The following is a 17,720-nucleotide window of genomic DNA, read 5'->3' on the forward strand; positions in this document are numbered from 1 at the left end:
CTATTGCTATCTCAGGGAGTTTTTCCTTGCCACCGTCGCAACCATTTTATTTATCATTCATTCATCTAATTATTATTTTGACACATTTTTCTCGCACATACACACTTCCAAATATTTTCTTTTCTTTTCTAAAAAAAATAAATAATAATAATTCTTTAATTTTTGTGAAGCTGCTTTGAGACAATGACCATTGTTAAAAGCGCTATATAAATAAAATTGAATTGAATTGAATATACACTACATATGATTAACATAAACAAAATGAATAAATTTTATACAATTTCCCTTTGAGATTAATAAAGTATCTATCTATCTATCTATCTATCTATCTATCTATCTATCTATCTATCTATCTATTAGAAGGTGTGTCTAAAAAGGGTGTGCTAAAAACCAGTAAATATATATTTTTTCTTTAAATTTTTTATTGGGTGAATATACACCTTTCCATTTCCACAATGTCAAACTAATGCTGCCTATATACAGTGCTGTGAATAATTTTTTTTATTTATTCCTGTTAATATTTTTTGCATTCTGTTGCATATTTTTGCATATTTGTCACACTTAAATGATTGAGATCATCAAACAAATTTTAATAATACACAAAGATAATCTAAGTAAATACAAATTGTCGTTTTTTAACCGATGATTTCAATAATTAAAATGGAAAGCTTTTCAGACCTGCCTGGCCCTATGTAGAAAAAGTCCTGTAATTGCCCTTAAATCTAATAACTGGTTATGCCACTTGCAATCAACCATTTTGGGATAACTGGCTGACTGATTTTTTCACATCACTGTGAAGAATTTTGGCCCACTCTTCTTTGCTGAATTTTTTTAATTCAGAGATATTCAAGGGTTTTTAACCATAAATGCCTGTTTAGGGATCTTGATCCAATTTAAGTCCGGACATTGACTAAGCCACTCAAAAACCTGTATTTTGTTTTATTGACTCATTCAGAGATAGACTTGTTGGCGTGTTTCAAATTATTGTCCTGCTGAATAACCTAAGTGTGCCTGAGCTTGAGGTCACAAACTGATGGCTGTACATTCTCCTTCAGCATGTCCTGGTAGAGCAATTGTGGCAAATCATCCAGGTCCTGAAGCTTTTTTTTTTTTTTTTTTTACAAATCTGTGACAAGCCTCTGTGTTCTTTTTGGTCAGCAGTGGCTTACACCTTGGAATTCTCCCATGGATGCCATTTTTGCCCAGTCTCTTTCTTATTGTTGAATCATGAACAGTGACCTTAACTTGCCTGCAGTTCTTTTTATGGTGTTCTGGGTTCTTTTACCAGCTACTGGATGAGTCATTGTTGTGTTCCTGGAGTAATTTCCGTAGGGTGGCCACTCCTGGGAGAGTTCACCACGTTTTCTCCATTTGTGAATAATGGCTGTCACTGTGGTTTACTGGAGTCATAAAACATTAGGAATGGCTTGATAACCCTATGCTTTTTCATCCAAATTTCCTTACCTTTTTTTTTTTTTACATATGGACAGGCAGCTTTTTCTTTTCCCTTAATAAATAAAATCATCATTTAAAAACTGCTTGGTTGTTTTTGTGTAATACTAAAAATATTTGATTAAATTGTGATAAATATGCAAAAACAAATAGGAAATGCTTTTTCACAGCACTTTATAGGAATTGTTATCATTTGAATTGGATTATTATATCAATAGACAGAGTACTGTGTAATTGCAGTCCAGTTGGAAGGGAGAGCGCGCGCGCGTGCACCTAAGCACATTGGTTGCCATGGCAAGGCGTCGCTATGACACCGTTACAACAGGAGGCAGCGCGTGGGAGCTTTATAAATAACTCTCTCTCGTGCACTTTTCTCAGTTTAGTGATAAACGCAGCTAAAGTGGGGCGGCTCACACGGACAGTGCTCAGGATGTGGTAATTAAATTTCTCAGTTTAGTTAGAATTAAGATTAATGTGCTTTTTGTTTGCTGTTTTGAGAAAGACAGAGAGAGAGAGAGAGCTTTTTCGGAAACGCGTTTCAAAATAATCCAAGCTAGCAGGCTGATTAGCTCTGTGTGACTTTTCATCCACGTACAACAAGAAAACACACACGGATTGCTGAAGAAACTGGTAAATATTTATAGAGATATTGTTTTGGATGTTTATTTTATAGTCTGACTGTTCCAGCAGAGACAAAAGAGAGGCGATTAGCTAGTTAGCAAGATTAGCTTGCTTCACAAGGAAAACTGTTAGCATGCTAGTGTTTGTTTATATGGATATTCTGTACAGTATCTTCGCATATCACTAAGTCTATCCTGTATGTGAAAACAACAACAACAAGAACAACAACATTGGAGCTTGTAGCTGTTACAGGACACCTGTAGTGTAACTCATCAAGAGTGAATCATAGGCATCTAAACAACATCTAAATGTGTAGAAAAAAAGTGTTTAGATATAAAACAAATAACTACTGCAGTCAGACAGGACACTTGAGTCATGCTCAGTTAATCCCTACCAGCTTTATTTGTCATTCCTCCCTAATCTGGGCTGTATCCAGTGTCACCAGGTTCATGAACAGAAGAAGGTCTCCTCTCTATAAAGGCGGTTTATGACTCAACTCTGAAGTAAAGTAGAAATTAATACACTGCTTCCCCTCAAACATCTTATTCTTCATACTAGTGTGTTCATTAGGGAGAGAAATCACAGATCACCACCTGATACGATTATTATCGCAATATCTAGGTGACGATTCGATTAAAATATCATGATTTCGTAAATATCCCGATTTGATATTCGGCCAAAACACAGTACAGTATTGGTGCTGATTTTATATATATTTTTTTATTATACATATAATACAGAAAATGTGTTTGCCAAAGAAGCTACTGCCAAAGAAGCTAAAGAAGCAACGTGACCAATTTTGCATATTATATAATACAATTTTAAATATAATAAAATAGCTAATTATTCATATTTCTTTGAGTATTGGTACTAAAATTGGTGTAAGTTTCTCGAAGCATATGACCTGTAAAAATGTTGCTTAAATTGGTTTGTGGTAAAAGCTTAAAGAGAAAAACATCTGTATTGTCCGCAACTGTAAGTCAAATTTATGCTGCAATATCTTGACAACTTTGCTGTTTAGAATAATTCAGGTTTATATCTTTGTCTTATGTCTGAATGACAGTTAAGACCTTGAAAGATTTGAAAAAGTAACGGACGCTACGGACATAAAAGGGCATGGAATTGTAATAAGCAAATGTGTTTCTTTTTATCTGGTGAAAATATAAATGTCTATGGATATTTACAAAAAAAAACAAGCATGGATCGTAAGATATTATTAAGTATTGTGAAAATGGTGTTATATGATCCTATCTGAAAATTCACTAATTCACCTAGGTGAGGCACTTTTTAGCACCAGTATCATGTTTTGGCCAAAAAGAACTGAGCGGTATATATAATAGCTTTAGTTAATAATTGTTAATATGTGTGTGTGTGTGTGTGGTTGCACAGGTTCAGTTTTTTATTTGATGTGTGTGTTTGCTAGTGTACAATATCACATGCACCAGACTTCACGAAATGAAAGGGAGTTGTGTGTGTTTCTGTCAGAATAATAAGTAATTGCGGAAGTTTTTAGCTTTGAGAAGGGACAGATAAAAAAAAGAGACTTGCGTGATTCCTTTTATTAAAAAAATAGATTCATTGAATTAGTTTTATTTTAGCTGCTCTGGGTCATTTATATGGCTTTACTGTGAGTTGGTTAGACAAAAAAAATCCTAATCCTAAAAGCTGATTAAACTAGCCTTAACAATGAAGGCTAAAGTCGGTGTAGCAGTAAAAGCCTGTACTTTCTGTTCACATATGCCATTAACAGGATTTTTTTTTTTTTAATAAATCAATTATGGAGTAATGCTATCATATGAGATGAAGAAGCATTGTCATGAAAAACTGTGGAAATAAAAATTATCTGCTCGGTAAATGTGGTAAATTTAAAGCAGTCTAATGTGCGTTTAATTACAGAGGAGACATTTTTTAAATACACCATCCTGAGAAAGACAGATAGATAGATAGACAGGCATACTTTATTGATCCTGAGAAAAATTCCGAAGTTGCCACACAAATAAACTGATTGTTTTTTTTTTCCTTTTAGCATTTTTCCACTGTTTTCCTGTCACACCAAAGATGTTCTCTAGCTCGTGAGGCAAAGTTTTCACTCTTTTTCATTGTACGGCACGGACATGTATTGGTTAGCACTGTGGCCTCGCACCTCCAGCGCCAAGGGTTCCATTTCTGCCTTGGGTCTGTGTGCATGTGGGTTTTCTACGGGTACTCCCAGTCCAAAGATATGCTAAAAGAGGCTAATTGGTGTTTCCAAGTTGACCGCTGTGTGTGTGTCCTGCGATGTTTTGCTGTCCAGGGTGTATCTTGGCTCCAGGCCCCTGCGACAACCCTGTACAAGAGAAGTGAAATAGTAGATGAAAGAGTAAATGAATAAGCACATAACATGGGTTAAAAGCAGTTTTAATCTAAAACTGGTGATAAAATCCACAGGAGAAGGGTCACAACATTCCCACATACACTCTTCACAATCCTCATCAAGCCAGTACTGAAGATACACACAATGCATATTTACCGTAGGTTCTCAGATAGAATACAGTAGAATGCAACAGAGTGCCGTGCCTACCCATAAACCCCCTCTCTAAGTCACAATGCAAATACATTTAAATTCAGCTGTGTAATTCTGGTATCGTGGTTCAGGGGTTTTTTTTCCTCTTGGTACAGAGAGAAGTGTTGAAATTCGAGTTCAGTCTGGAATGTTCTAGGCACGTGCATGAGTCAGAAAATTGGCCTTTAAACTAACTGTTAGTGAGATCTCCAGAAACAGACCTGTCATCAAGCATACCTCAATCCAGATGTCCCACGTCTCCGGAGCGCCTTAGTGTTTAACGCTTCATCACAATACCACGCTGACTAAAGATGGCACTCTGACATGATCCTAAACATTTCCACTGTCAGGGACGGAGCTGTGTGGACGCGTGAAGTCTGTAATGAGCCGTGAAGGCCGAGGAGATAATGGATTTATTCATCAGTGAAAGAGTAAAAGAATAATCGCCGCTAGTGTTGCGGATGATGTTGTAATTAACGTAGATTGCTGGATAAAACGTTGCGCGGGCGTGTGCACGGGTGAGGGTCGTGTGTGTCATGATTCCGTCTTGAGTAGAGCAGATGTGGGTGTGTGTGAATGCAATAAGAGGAATACACACGATTGAAAACAGACCTCTCAAGTGCAGTGAGCCCAAGTGTTGTCAAGGTGACATGAGACAAGTTTTGAGCGAGTGTGTGTTTGTGTGTGTGTGTGAGTGTGTGTGTGGTGCATTTCAGAGTAGGGTAAAATAATTGCGGCAGTGAATCAGGTGATTTTTTAGAGGTCAGGGTAATGATGAGCAATATAAAAAAAAAAAGAGAAGGAACATCCTGCGAGCCCTTATTATTTAATATCTGTATGTTCAAATGTGTGTTTATTGCTCATCCTGCTAGCAACTTGCCATTGATAACATGATTTATGAATTGAAGAGTGATGCATCATTGAGTTTATTTTTTTTTATAGTTAGGTTTAACATCATGGAGTGTGCACATTATAGCTGCAACAAACAATCGTACGCTCTTGCTTTCTCTCACGAATTTTTTCTATTACTGAGAAACACAAAGGGATCTATCTAAGGCTTTATATTAAGAAGGGGAATCGCCACTTACCTCCGATAATACGATATCATGAAACCTCAGTGCCGATTCTATTAATATTGCGATTCTATAAGCATGATGATTTTATAAATATCCCTATTTGATATTACATTTCCCCGATTTTATTACAAAGTTAAGCCTTAAAAAATGTTTAATGAGTAATTAAATGTAGCTCAGTCCTTATAGCATAAGTTTTCTCAATTAAAAACCAAGTGCAGAATTTAAACAATACAAACTACCTTCAAATGCATTTGAATGAGTTTAACATTTAGCATAATTTTTTTGTTTAGTTTTTGAATAATTAGTGCTCCCTGTGTTTTGAGACTGGTGTATGTAATGAGTGAGTTTGAGAGAAAAGGCAAGATCGGATGCTTTTAACGTGCACAATTTTTGATAATGTAACGCTATAAAATGCGCCCCTCGAAAGCTTCTGCAATCGGTACAGAATCTTTTATATCTAAGGCTGATCGCCCGATCACTGGTCACGGCCAATCAAACTGAAAACCAGCCAATTCTGGTTGCTGGCCGATCGACCGGGTCATTTCTATTATACATGTAAAAATAGTTTTTCAATAAATTATTCTGCAGTCAGTGCGGCGATACATGAATCACCACATATTTCTAAAATTATGATAGTTACACAATTGCAATACAAATTTAATCAGCACCTAGGGGTCGTGATAATATCGTATCGGGCAGTACCAATGATTCATGTCCATCAGAAATACTCTGAGTCGTTGTTATGGAAAAATGAATCCAAACATTTCAACCAATCAAAGTAGAGAACTCATGAGTGCCATGATTTAAGAAGGGAAAAAATTCAAAACTATTCCTGTAAGATATTTTACCAAAACATCATTTGATTCAGGAAATCCCATGTTGGATGTTATAGTTTAAATGAGAAATGTTCTATTTTATAAAAAAAGTTCATGTGTTCTTTAAATATTAACACAAATGATTTAACGTTTGGTAACAACTATAATTGTAATTATACTATATATAAACCGTGTCTAGCTTCACTGTTTATTACAACAACGAGTATATAAGTCTGTATTTGTAGTTCCAACATTTTTTACCAAATTGTTGTTAAATCATTTGTGTTGTGCTCGTAATCCAAGGTTCCACTGTATTATATATATATATATATATATATATATATATATACACACACACACAGTGGAACCTTGGATTACCGTTGCTTTGATTTACGAGTTTGTGGAATACGAGCCAACTTCCGGAAGAAATTATACTAGTAATCCAAAAACTCGTAAGTCAAAGCAAATCCTCCCATAAGAAATAATGGAAACTCAAAATATTCATTCCACATCCCAAAAAAATAAATGCATAAAAATAATTAACACAAAATTTAAAGTTAAAATAAAACAAATTAACCTGCACTTTACCTTAAAAAAAAGTAAAAAACAATCCCGACAGATAAGTGTTTCCGTTTATCCGCGCAGGCGCTGTGTGTGTGTGTGTGTGTGTGTGTGTGTGTTTTTTTCTCTCTTGCGCTGCGAAGTGCCAACACATAATGCACACACATAACAACAGAGAGGGGGAAAATGGATTTTTAACCTCTAATGATACTTTCTCTTGCTTTACACACGCGCACACATGTGTGTTATAAGAAACAGTACACGTGTGCTGTACACACGCAATTTCAAACACAAAATAAAATCTTTTTTACACACACACACACACACACATGTTCACAGTGTTATAGTAAACAGTACACGCGTGCACGGATGTTAATTATACCAGTAAGAGATGAGCACTAAGACCCAGCAGGGGAGACGATTACCCACAATTCCGCAGCGCAAGAGAGAGAAAAAACGTTGGCCCAGATGTGATCATGTAACGCTCGGCGTCAAAACAAGAAGCGCATGCGTGATACATGAAACTAGGTACTCGTAAACCAAGACTTGTTAGTTTTTCTAATCAAAATGTATTAAAAATCTTGCTTGTCTTGCGGAACACTCGCAATCCGAGGTTTTACTGTATATAGTATATATGTTCACTGTATATAAAACTGTATATAAAAGAGTATCAGGTTTAATTCTCTGTTTTTCAGCGTTGCCTGGACAGCGATGGATTCTTACGATGTTGAGGATAACCGTATAATGGAATCGGAACAGAGCGTTAGAGCGTCTCGCAAAGACTCGACTTTGTCTGGGAAACAAAACAGGAAGCAGCGAGAGAATAACGAGAGCTCGAAAACCAGAACCCGGACCAGGACGCGAGAGAGGAACCAGGACCCTGATAAGGATCAGATCTCTGATGGAGATCAGAGCAGCGTCTCGTTCTACTCGGATGATTACGAGAACGCCTCACTGTCTGACAAGACCTTCTCATCACGGTCTCGTTCTCCGTCCCCACACAGAGGAGCGAGGACACAGAGAGTCTCAAGCAGCCCTGTGCGCCCAACAGGTACAAGCATGAGTACTGTATATACACACTCTCTCTCACACACACACACAGTATACATACACTAAAACATCTGACATGATTTCAGTGAAGAAACATCAGGCACCTTACCTTGAACTTAAAAATAATCTTTCTGGTAGTTTTTCTTATTGCTTTAAATACAGATTTTGAGTGAAACTGTGTAAAAGATTCAGGACAAAGCTAAAGTAGCAAACATTGTGTGCATTTTATTTTCATCAAACTATTTACCCAAGGACAACAGATACTACTTGAAAATAGAAAGTACACACATGAATAATGCAACCTGAAAGTTTTTGAAGAAGTTATGAGAAAGGTTTAAAACTTAAAGCACAGTGTTTAATTTAACTTTAAATATGCTTAAAATCTTCTCGTTTATTGTTTATTTTTAACTTTTATTTTACCAGGAATTTCTATGAGATTATAAAACTCAATAAGTGTCCTGGCAGAGTGTTTCTTTCCTTACAGATACTTGAAATACGAAGGGACCTTCTTGAAATATTCCCTTTCATTCAAAAGTCTGAATGTACCTCCTTATTTTTTAAGGAGGTCAGTGTATGTTAATTGGTTTAGCCTACATTGCCACAAATGGCCAACAGATGGCACAAAGATGCACAAGAACATTATACTGTATGTAGGCGTTTTTGGTATTCCCCTTACTGCTATTTTGTACACAGCCTCATTAGAGTCACATCCGATTCTTATTGTAATCACCTAATCGGTATTATATAGTCACCCACCTTTGTAAGTGTTTGGAGAGTAACACAATTTTCATATTTTTGCTGCTGTGCACCATCGCAATGGTTTTGCAACAAAGCAATCAACATGTAATTGGAATGTAGACTTTTAACTCTAAGCAGTTCAACTAGAATATTTCATTAACCGTTTAGGGATTACACACTCTTTATTTCCACAGTCTCGAAAGTAATTAGACAAAGATGTAGAGTAGGCAAAAGATGTACTCAAATAAGAGTAACTGTACTTCAAAGTAATATTGCACAAGTAGAAGTAAAAAAGTAGTCATATAAAATATTACCAAGTAAGAGTGGAAAAGTATTTGGTGAAAAGACTACTCAAGTACTGATATATATATTTTTTTTTTTAGAAATTCTAATATATATTTTATATATATTTTAGTATAATTATAATAATTATATATGCCAACATTGCAACATTCAGTCTGTTTAGGCAGATAAAGAAAACACTGCAGTATGAAGCTGTTCTTTTGCAAGTGGAACATGCTTGATATATGATGCCAGGGATGCCGGCTAAGGATTTTTTTCCCTCGCTATGCTGCCGGTTGTGGTCATGTGACTACATGTGGTTATTGTTCTTGCGGCTGATTGGTTAAAGGGAGTCATGTGGTTATTGTTGTTGCGTCTGATAACAGTCAAGTGCTAGATCTACTGGCTACATTTGTAGAATAAATGGTTAAAAAAAATGTAACAAGAGTCAAGTGTAGCCAAATGTAGCGGAGTAAGAGTAGCGTTTCTTCTTTACAAATCTACACAAGTAAATGTATAGTGCAGTAAAACTGCAATAAAAAAAAAACTCAAGTAAATCTTCTGATGAGCAGTTTAATGGTGAATTATGGCAGATTTCTTAGTTGTTTTATGACAGATTAAGTAGATAAATGGTCTGGAGTTGTTTCCAAGTGTTGAATTTGATTGTTGTAGCTGTTTGTCAATTCTCTCAATATGCAGTACAAAGAACTGTCGATATAGACGAATGAAAAGCAAAACATATCAAAGAGATAAGAGAAACTTTGTAACAGGTGAAGCAAACTGAAACGTAAAGTGGCTGAAGATGTAATTTTTCCTTTGGTGCAGGAAAAACCCTTTCACAACATCAAGCCAACTCGAGAACACTCTGGAGGAGGTAGGCGTACCGTTCTCAATGTCTACAATCAAGAGATGCCTTTATGAATGTTAATACAAATGCAAACACTTAAGAACAGAAAGGCCAGATTAGACTTTCCTGAAGAAAAAGAAGTTGACACAGTTCGGATACAAGATTTAAAAAAAAAATTTCATACACATGAAAATGCAAAAACATGCCGTCAAATCAGGCCAAACCATTGTAAAGCCATTTCGGCCAATCAGAAGCTTAAAAAAAGGTATCTTGAGTTTGTAAGACTCTGACCTTAAACGCAACAAATACAGTGCATAAGGTGGTTATTTCTGTAGGGGCGGTGGCTCAGTGTGTTAAGGCTCTGAGTCGGCGGTTTGAGCCCCAGCTTCTCCAGGTTGCCGCTGTCGGGCCCCTTAAGCCTGTCTGCTCCAGGGCCACTGTATAATGTGCTCTGACCCCAGCATACTAACAAGAAGCTGGGATATGCGAAGAATAAAGAATTTCACTGTGCAGAAATGTATATGGGATGAAAAAAGGCTGATCTTACCTACAAGCCAGAGGCTGCCATTTTTCTGTCCACACATCAACACTGAAGACTGACTGTACAGAGTTTCACTTTACAGTTGGTACTGATCCAAAACCTTCATCAAAAGTAATTAAAGGTGAGGAAATTGTGTTTTTTTTTTAAAGGGGCACCTGATGTCCAACCAATTTAGCTGCTTTTCACTTACCAAAGAAACTTAAGGCTAAAAGATGCACGAGGAAGCAGCAACTGAAGCCGGCTGCAGTAAAGGCCTGGGGATCCAGCTCAAGGGAAGAGACTCAGCATTTGGTGATGCCCATGACTTCCAGTCTGAAGTTCCAAATCTTACAGATAATTGTAATATTTATGATTATGATGGTTTGTCAAATTAGTTTTGTGCCTGTAAAAAGTTAAACTCCTTAAATTAAAAAGTCATCATATTATGATCACTTTATTTCACATTCTTTGTGGTGATGTACAGAGGAAAAAGACAAAAATTTCACTGCTGTCCAAATACTTATGGACCAGACTGTATACAGTTTTATATATTAGCTATCACGGTTCTTAAACATTCCTCATTTAATATAGATACATGATTTATTGTGATTTGTACATGCGGCACTATATAGTCCTGTAATATGAAAGAAAATATTAAGTAATTAATAATTACTTAGTAATTGAATTTTTTTTTTTTTTTTGTACTTTTAATTGTCAGTCTAAATGTATTTGTTTTGGGCAGATTTTTACAAAAGGTCTGTATACAGCATCCTAAAACAGAGTTTGTGTGTGGACGAAAGGCCAAAACCATATTTTTTTTAAAATACCCATGTACATGCAGAATAGGTCTAACTTTTGCCAGAAGGATTAGAAGATAAGAACAGAGAGAAGGAAAGGAAAGACCCATGCTGCAAATCATACCACATCATATGATCTGTTGTTGACGTTATGGTGTTTTACTCGTCTGATAGCCAAGTTTGTTGCTGAAAATGTAAACTTAAAAAAAATTTTTTTAACTAAATTAAAAAGGATTTGGACAATTATTATAAATTAATGTATAAAATATGCATTTAAAACGTAACAAGTACATGATGGCTGATTTTGGGATGATACTTCAATATTGTCCCTACAATGCTTGTTAATAATCAGCTTGGAAAAATGTAGAATGTTTAGAGAGATTTTAAAGCACTTAAGTTTCTCTGAGAAAGAGCGTCTGCCAATTGCCATCAATATAAGCGTAAATTACTTAATGGCAGATGTTAAAGCTGGATGATATAGCCAAAACGTTTATCATGATGAATTTGTCTGTGTTTATTGATATTGATAGTCTTCATTATTATTTCATAACCATTAAGACACAGTTTCTAAATATCCTTTTAAATAATTTAGATAAAATATCTATTAATAACTCATCTATTAACCAAATGGTCATTACTGGGTAAATTTTTTTTTTCTTAGAATATTATATAAATGATAAATAAACGTATAATGTACAGTATGTAAAATATCACACAAATGTACACGGAAGACTTTTTTCTTTTCTCCACTTGGCTCATTGGCATCATATCTTCAGCCATGCCATGTTTTGTTTTTTTTCTACTTTAACAATTTTATGTTTCCTGAGTGAACGTAACCATGAAAACCATCACACTGACATGCAACCCATGTGCACATCACCTTCTGCCCCGTAGCATGAGATTGAGCTTCTTCACTATTTATTGTTAAGCTGTTGTTCGTTAATATTCTCTGATGTTTTCTGGACACTGTGAAGACATGGTGTACTGTAATTATGACATGAGGACAAAGAGTATTATATAAAAATAAAAAAAACACCAAAATGGGATGTTTATAAGGGATGGGTTACAGCCCTTCTTTTACATTTGGGGTAAAGTCTAAATTGACTGTTTAGAAGAAGCTTAACTGCTTGATAAATGGCTAACAGCACTTGAAAGCACTTTACACTCCATAAAACTGGTAGTTTTTATAGACTTTGTCTGCATGGGATGGCAGCTAATTTTGCGTTTTTGTCTAGACAACTTAAACTGTTCAATCAAACACTGTGAAATAGACCTAGTACAGTTGGATACTGACCCAAAATTTACTGTGAAAACAATTCAAGGTAAAGAAATCATGTTCTTAAAGAGCACCTGATGTCAACCCAATTGATCTGCCTTTCACTTACTGAAGAAATTTAACGCAGGAAGACCCATAAGCAAGCAGCAACTAAAACCAGCTACAGTAAAGGCCTGGCAAAGCAGTACAGGGGAACTGCTGAACTGTTAAACTTAGCATTTGGTGATCCTGCCCTTTTTTCCCACAAAGTATATCAAATTATTAGCATTTTTAGAATTATGTAGGTTGTCCAATTATTTTTAAGCATGTGAAAAGTTAAACTTCTTGAATTAAAGCATCTTAATTGCATCATGATTGTGTAATTTCAGCTCTATTGTGGTGATGTACAGAGAAAAAATCTAAAATTGTGAGATTATCAAAAATACTTATGGACCTAATAGTTTTCCATATTAGTTATCTTGATCTTTAAGCATTACTCATTTAATATGAATAGATGTTTTATTGTGGTATGTCCATATGGAAGAATATAGTCTTATAATTTGAAACAAAATAATAACAAAAAGATCATCCAACTTCAGTTCTTACTTAGTAAATGAACTGTTAATTTGTGTACTTACATACTACATTCTTCCCTGCAGGAGTGCGCAAGGGTGTACCTCGGCGTTCAGTTCCTCAGACACTACCCCCTAAGCAGCGCTCCAGCGGCCTGCGCTCTCAGAGCCTCAGTAAGGACGCTTCTCCCAAGGACCTGGACCTGGTCACCAAGCGGCTGCTGTCTGCGCGCCTCCTGAAGATCAGCGAGTTAAAAAACGCCCTGGCTGAGCTGCAGCTGCGCACTGATGAGCTACAGCGTGAAAACCGTCTACTGAAGCAGCTTCAGCTACGCCACGAGAAGGCACTACATCGCTACAGCGACACGGAGAGCGAGATCTCGCAGCTCCTTTCTCGCCACAACAACGAGACGCACGTCCTGCAAGAGAGGCTGAGACGAAGTCAGGAGAAGGAGCGTCTGGCCGAGCGCCGCTGCACCGAGACGGACGCGCAGCTCCAACGCTGCCGAGACCAGCTGCACAAACTGCAGCAGCTCGCAGACAACCAGCATCTCGGAGAAAGAGACGAGCTGGCACGCAAGCTCGTGCACGCGCAGGTCAAAGTGCAGGAGAGTGAGCGCAGAGTGAAGGTCTGAGCACAATTACATACTCACATGCATATTAACTGCATGCAGTGTACTGTATATACTCTGAATATTGTACATAATTATTTTTTTTATATGAAGCGTTAAGAAAGTCCCCCGACCAATTTATATTTTTTCAGAATTCAAACATTGACCATCTGATATTACTTAAATTCAAAATTTATAATAAAATTCTACTGTAAAATTTAGATATTTTATATAAGTAATTGATGAGCTCTGTCTCTTAAAACTGTTATCTGTTATGATCAAAAACTGATAGGAAATCTTTAAAAAAAAAAAAGGTTCAGAAACTCAAAATTCAAAAACTAACTGTAATAGGAAAACTGGTTAGGCTTAGTGATCAATAATGGCCTAGAGTTGCAAACAAGTTCAGTTCTATCATGTTTTAAGTCTAAAAAAAGTTAGTCTTATACGCCTTTGACAGGAATCTACAATGTAACGCATACCAATCCACTTCACTGAATCTCTGTCCCCTTTCTCCACACTTCCATCACATGACCAAAAACCACATGTCAAATGTAAATGTCAAATGTAATAGTGTTGTCTCTGCGCCTTTAAATCTTAAAGGTATCCCAGACGTCATTTTGTCTCACAGTTGTTTTCCACTGTATTAGATTGTGATCTCTGTTTTTTTTAAATAAGAGTTATTCACCATCAGGACAGCTTTACAGGACAGCCATTCTCTTTTATTGTGCTTCCGGTCTGATTGATTGAAACCAGTGAGGGCGACTCATTTCTCCCACACACATGTGCGCACACACACACAGAACATACCGGACTCTTTATACATTCACTAGTGTAAATATTGCACTGGTGCACTGCAACCATCGTTCTTCGAGGAATCTTTATACAAATCTAATCTATGCCTGGGTTTTGTAATAAAATCGTATCAGATGGAACAGGCCATACTCAAATTGTTTCCAATTAGGAGCATGAAATTGTCCAAAATGTCTTGGTATGCTGAAGCATTAAAAGTTCCTTTCACCGGAAGTAAGGGCCAACACAAGGTCCATAAAGACATAGATGAGCGAGTTTGGTGTGGAAAACCTTGACTGGCCTGTTGAGTCCAGACCTCAACTAGATAGAACACCTTAGGGATGAATTAGAGCGAAGACTGCGAGCCACACCTTCTCATCCAACATCAGTGTCTGATCTCACAAGCGCTCTTCTGGAAAAAAATCAGGTCAAAAAATTTCCATAAACTCACTCCTAAACCATGAGGAAAGCTTTCCCAGAAGAGTTAAAGCTGCAAAGGGTGGGCCACCATCTTATGCTGGATGTTACTTAAGTTCATATGCATGTGAAGGCAGACGAGCAAATACTTTTGACAGTATAGTGTATTATATACTTACCCTTAGTTGAGAAAGTAGTTCAATAGTTCTTTTTTGCTGCTCTCTCTTTTACTATGTAGTTAATTTTAAAATGTTTTCGCTGTTTGCTTTTACATTTATATTTGGCACATAAACATAAGTAGCCAGACCAGAGCTTCTCACGCATCTGATTAAACGCTTGCTGCTGGACTTTCCCTCAGCCATTGTGTACAAAGTTTTTCCTCAGATCATGCGTGTCATTGTGCTGCAACACTGGGTATTCTGACCTGTCCTATAAATGTGACTATATGTCATGCACATCTCCATTTTTTCCCTGCTGTTTAATAGTAAGAGAAGTTTGTCACTTTCTGCTCAGATAATTGAGGCTCTGGGTTACTGAACTGAAGGTCGGCGGTTCAAGCCCTGGCTCTGCCAAGGTGCCCCTGTTGAGCCCTTGAGCAAGGCTGTAATGCTGTTTGCTTCTGGGTCACTGTATCATGGCCAACCTCATGTGCAACGAAAGAATTTCACTGTGCTGTAATGTGTATGTGATAAGTAAAGGCTTCTTCTAAAAAGATGATAAAACCTCATACATTCATGTAGACACGTTTTTTTTTGTGAAGGGACAGTTTTGTAAAGTAAATTTTTTTTAAAAGTTTCTCTAATGTGCTAAGTTATTGGTTCATTAGTTGTTGTGAATAATTTTCATTTATGCTGTTTGTGTGTGTGGTGTGTGCCTCTGCTCAGGAATTGGAGAAGAACATGGAGTTAAGTACTGGGAGATTTCAAAGGCAGCTGGTGAGTGAGCGCAAGAAAGCCCATAATGCCCTACAGGAAGTCCAAACACTGCAAGAGGAAATGGACAAGCTTAGCACCAAACTGAAGGTACCTAAATATGCAGGAAAAAGAAGCAGGTCCTTGGCACATACACAAACATTGTTATTGTGCATGTTGATATTTTAATGATTTTGGTTGTAATGTCTTTTAGGAAAGGGAAAGGGAGCTGGACACTATGAACATTTATGCTAATCGAATGCTGAGAGGGGCTTCAAAGAAAGACTTGGAAGAGGCCACTAGGAGGAAAGGTACAGTTTTAAATAAATGTAAACAAATAATGACCAGTTAGCATTGGTATTCTATTAGCAAAGGTGGGAGTTAACTGAGTACTTTTACTTTGTTACTGTACTTAAGTACATATCTCACATATCTGTTCTTTTATTAGAGGATACTTTTTACTTTTACTCTTCTCAGAATTACAGCAAATATCTGTACTTTTATTTAACTACATTTCTGCATGGAATTTGGTTACAATACCAGACTGTTATGTAGTATTTAAAGTGGGACAGGAATTTTGTAATTGCGTGTCAAGGCACAGGCAATAATTAAATAAGATTTTTTTTTTTTTATTGAAAGTGGAGCTGGTTGCAGGCAGCGACACAATCAGGAAGCAGTGTTCATGAGAAAGATAGCTTTACTATGAAAAAGTGCACTGTAAGCTAATACAGCTCATACAATATACTGCGTGCTTGAACGGACGACATATTTTTCAGAGCTGTATTGGACTGTGAACACGAAATTAGGATTATTCACCATCAGGACAACTTTCCTTTATTTTTTATACTTGAAGACTTTTACTCAAGTACACAAGTAAATGCAGGACTTTTACTTTTACTTAATGTTAAAGGAAGTCTCTACCTTTATACAAATACAGGATTTGTGTACCCCCACCTCTGTTTTATCATATATGTTGTTCTAGCAGGATTCACATTTTAGCTAAGATGTTTTTAAAATTGCACATATGGATAAAAGGTGTTAAAAGTCAGTCTATAGTCTTACAGTTCCACAATTTGTATCTTTTTGTATATCTTCAGGTCCCAGCAGAAGCAGCAGTAAAGCAGTCCAGACTGAAGACAGACAACTCGCGCTTGACTTCCCCTCACCTCCTCTTGCTATCACTAATGGCAGTGAGCATTTGTCTGATGAACATACAGATGATTACCTGTCTCTGAAGGCGAGTCTCTTTGCCACTTATTCATTTAGGTCAAGCTTTCAGCCTCTTTAGCTTTGACACATTTGTACAATTGAGGTGAAGTAATGCTGCGTTCGAGAAGAGAATTGCAACTTGAAAAGCCACGTCTACACCTGGTAAAACCCCCCTCAACCTTAAATTTCAACCCGTCAACCTGGGGTAGTCTTTACTTCTATCATTCCTTTAGCTGTTTATGGAGTGACATCAGATCAACATGGTTGCTCAGTGATTCCCTCCTCTACTTTTAAACAACTTTATTGCTTTTTGATTATTTAATACACAGACACAGTACTTAAGTAATTCTATATGATTAGCAGACTTGTCACTTTTTCAGGGGTAATCATTATTTATTATGAACATTAGCTGGCTATCCTGTTGCTAGTCTACTTGCTGTTGTCCTCTGTTTCCTGCAAGAATTATGTCTGCGGTACTTTTCCAAGCATTATTTTTTTTAGTAAAGTCTTTATACATGTTTGAGGAAAGGTAACGTTTGCCATGATAAGATGAGACCATGATAATGAGAGTGGTTAATTTTTCTCCAGGTAAGAACTATCTTTATGTAGCAAATTCAAAATCAAATTTATAATACACAGGCCAAAAAAAGTCACT

General features: G+C 36.6%; 1 protein-coding gene across 1 annotated transcript; it reads left to right on the forward strand.

The window, feature by feature from the left end:
• Positions 1 to 1,793: 1,793 nt before the first annotated feature.
• LOC128510789 (lebercilin-like) lies at positions 1,794 to 13,763 on the forward strand. Its single transcript, XM_053483305.1, has 3 exons — positions 1,794 to 2,082; positions 7,763 to 8,118; positions 13,216 to 13,763. The coding sequence occupies exons 2-3, from the start codon at positions 7,779 to 7,781 to the stop codon at positions 13,761 to 13,763; spliced, it is 888 nt and encodes a 295-aa protein (XP_053339280.1). The 5' UTR covers positions 1,794 to 2,082; positions 7,763 to 7,778.
• Positions 13,764 to 17,720: the final 3,957 nt, after the last annotated feature.

Source organism: Clarias gariepinus, chromosome 22, assembly GCF_024256425.1.
Source record: "Clarias gariepinus isolate MV-2021 ecotype Netherlands chromosome 22, CGAR_prim_01v2, whole genome shotgun sequence".
In the NCBI taxonomy this organism is placed as follows: Eukaryota; Metazoa; Chordata; class Actinopteri; order Siluriformes; family Clariidae; genus Clarias; species Clarias gariepinus.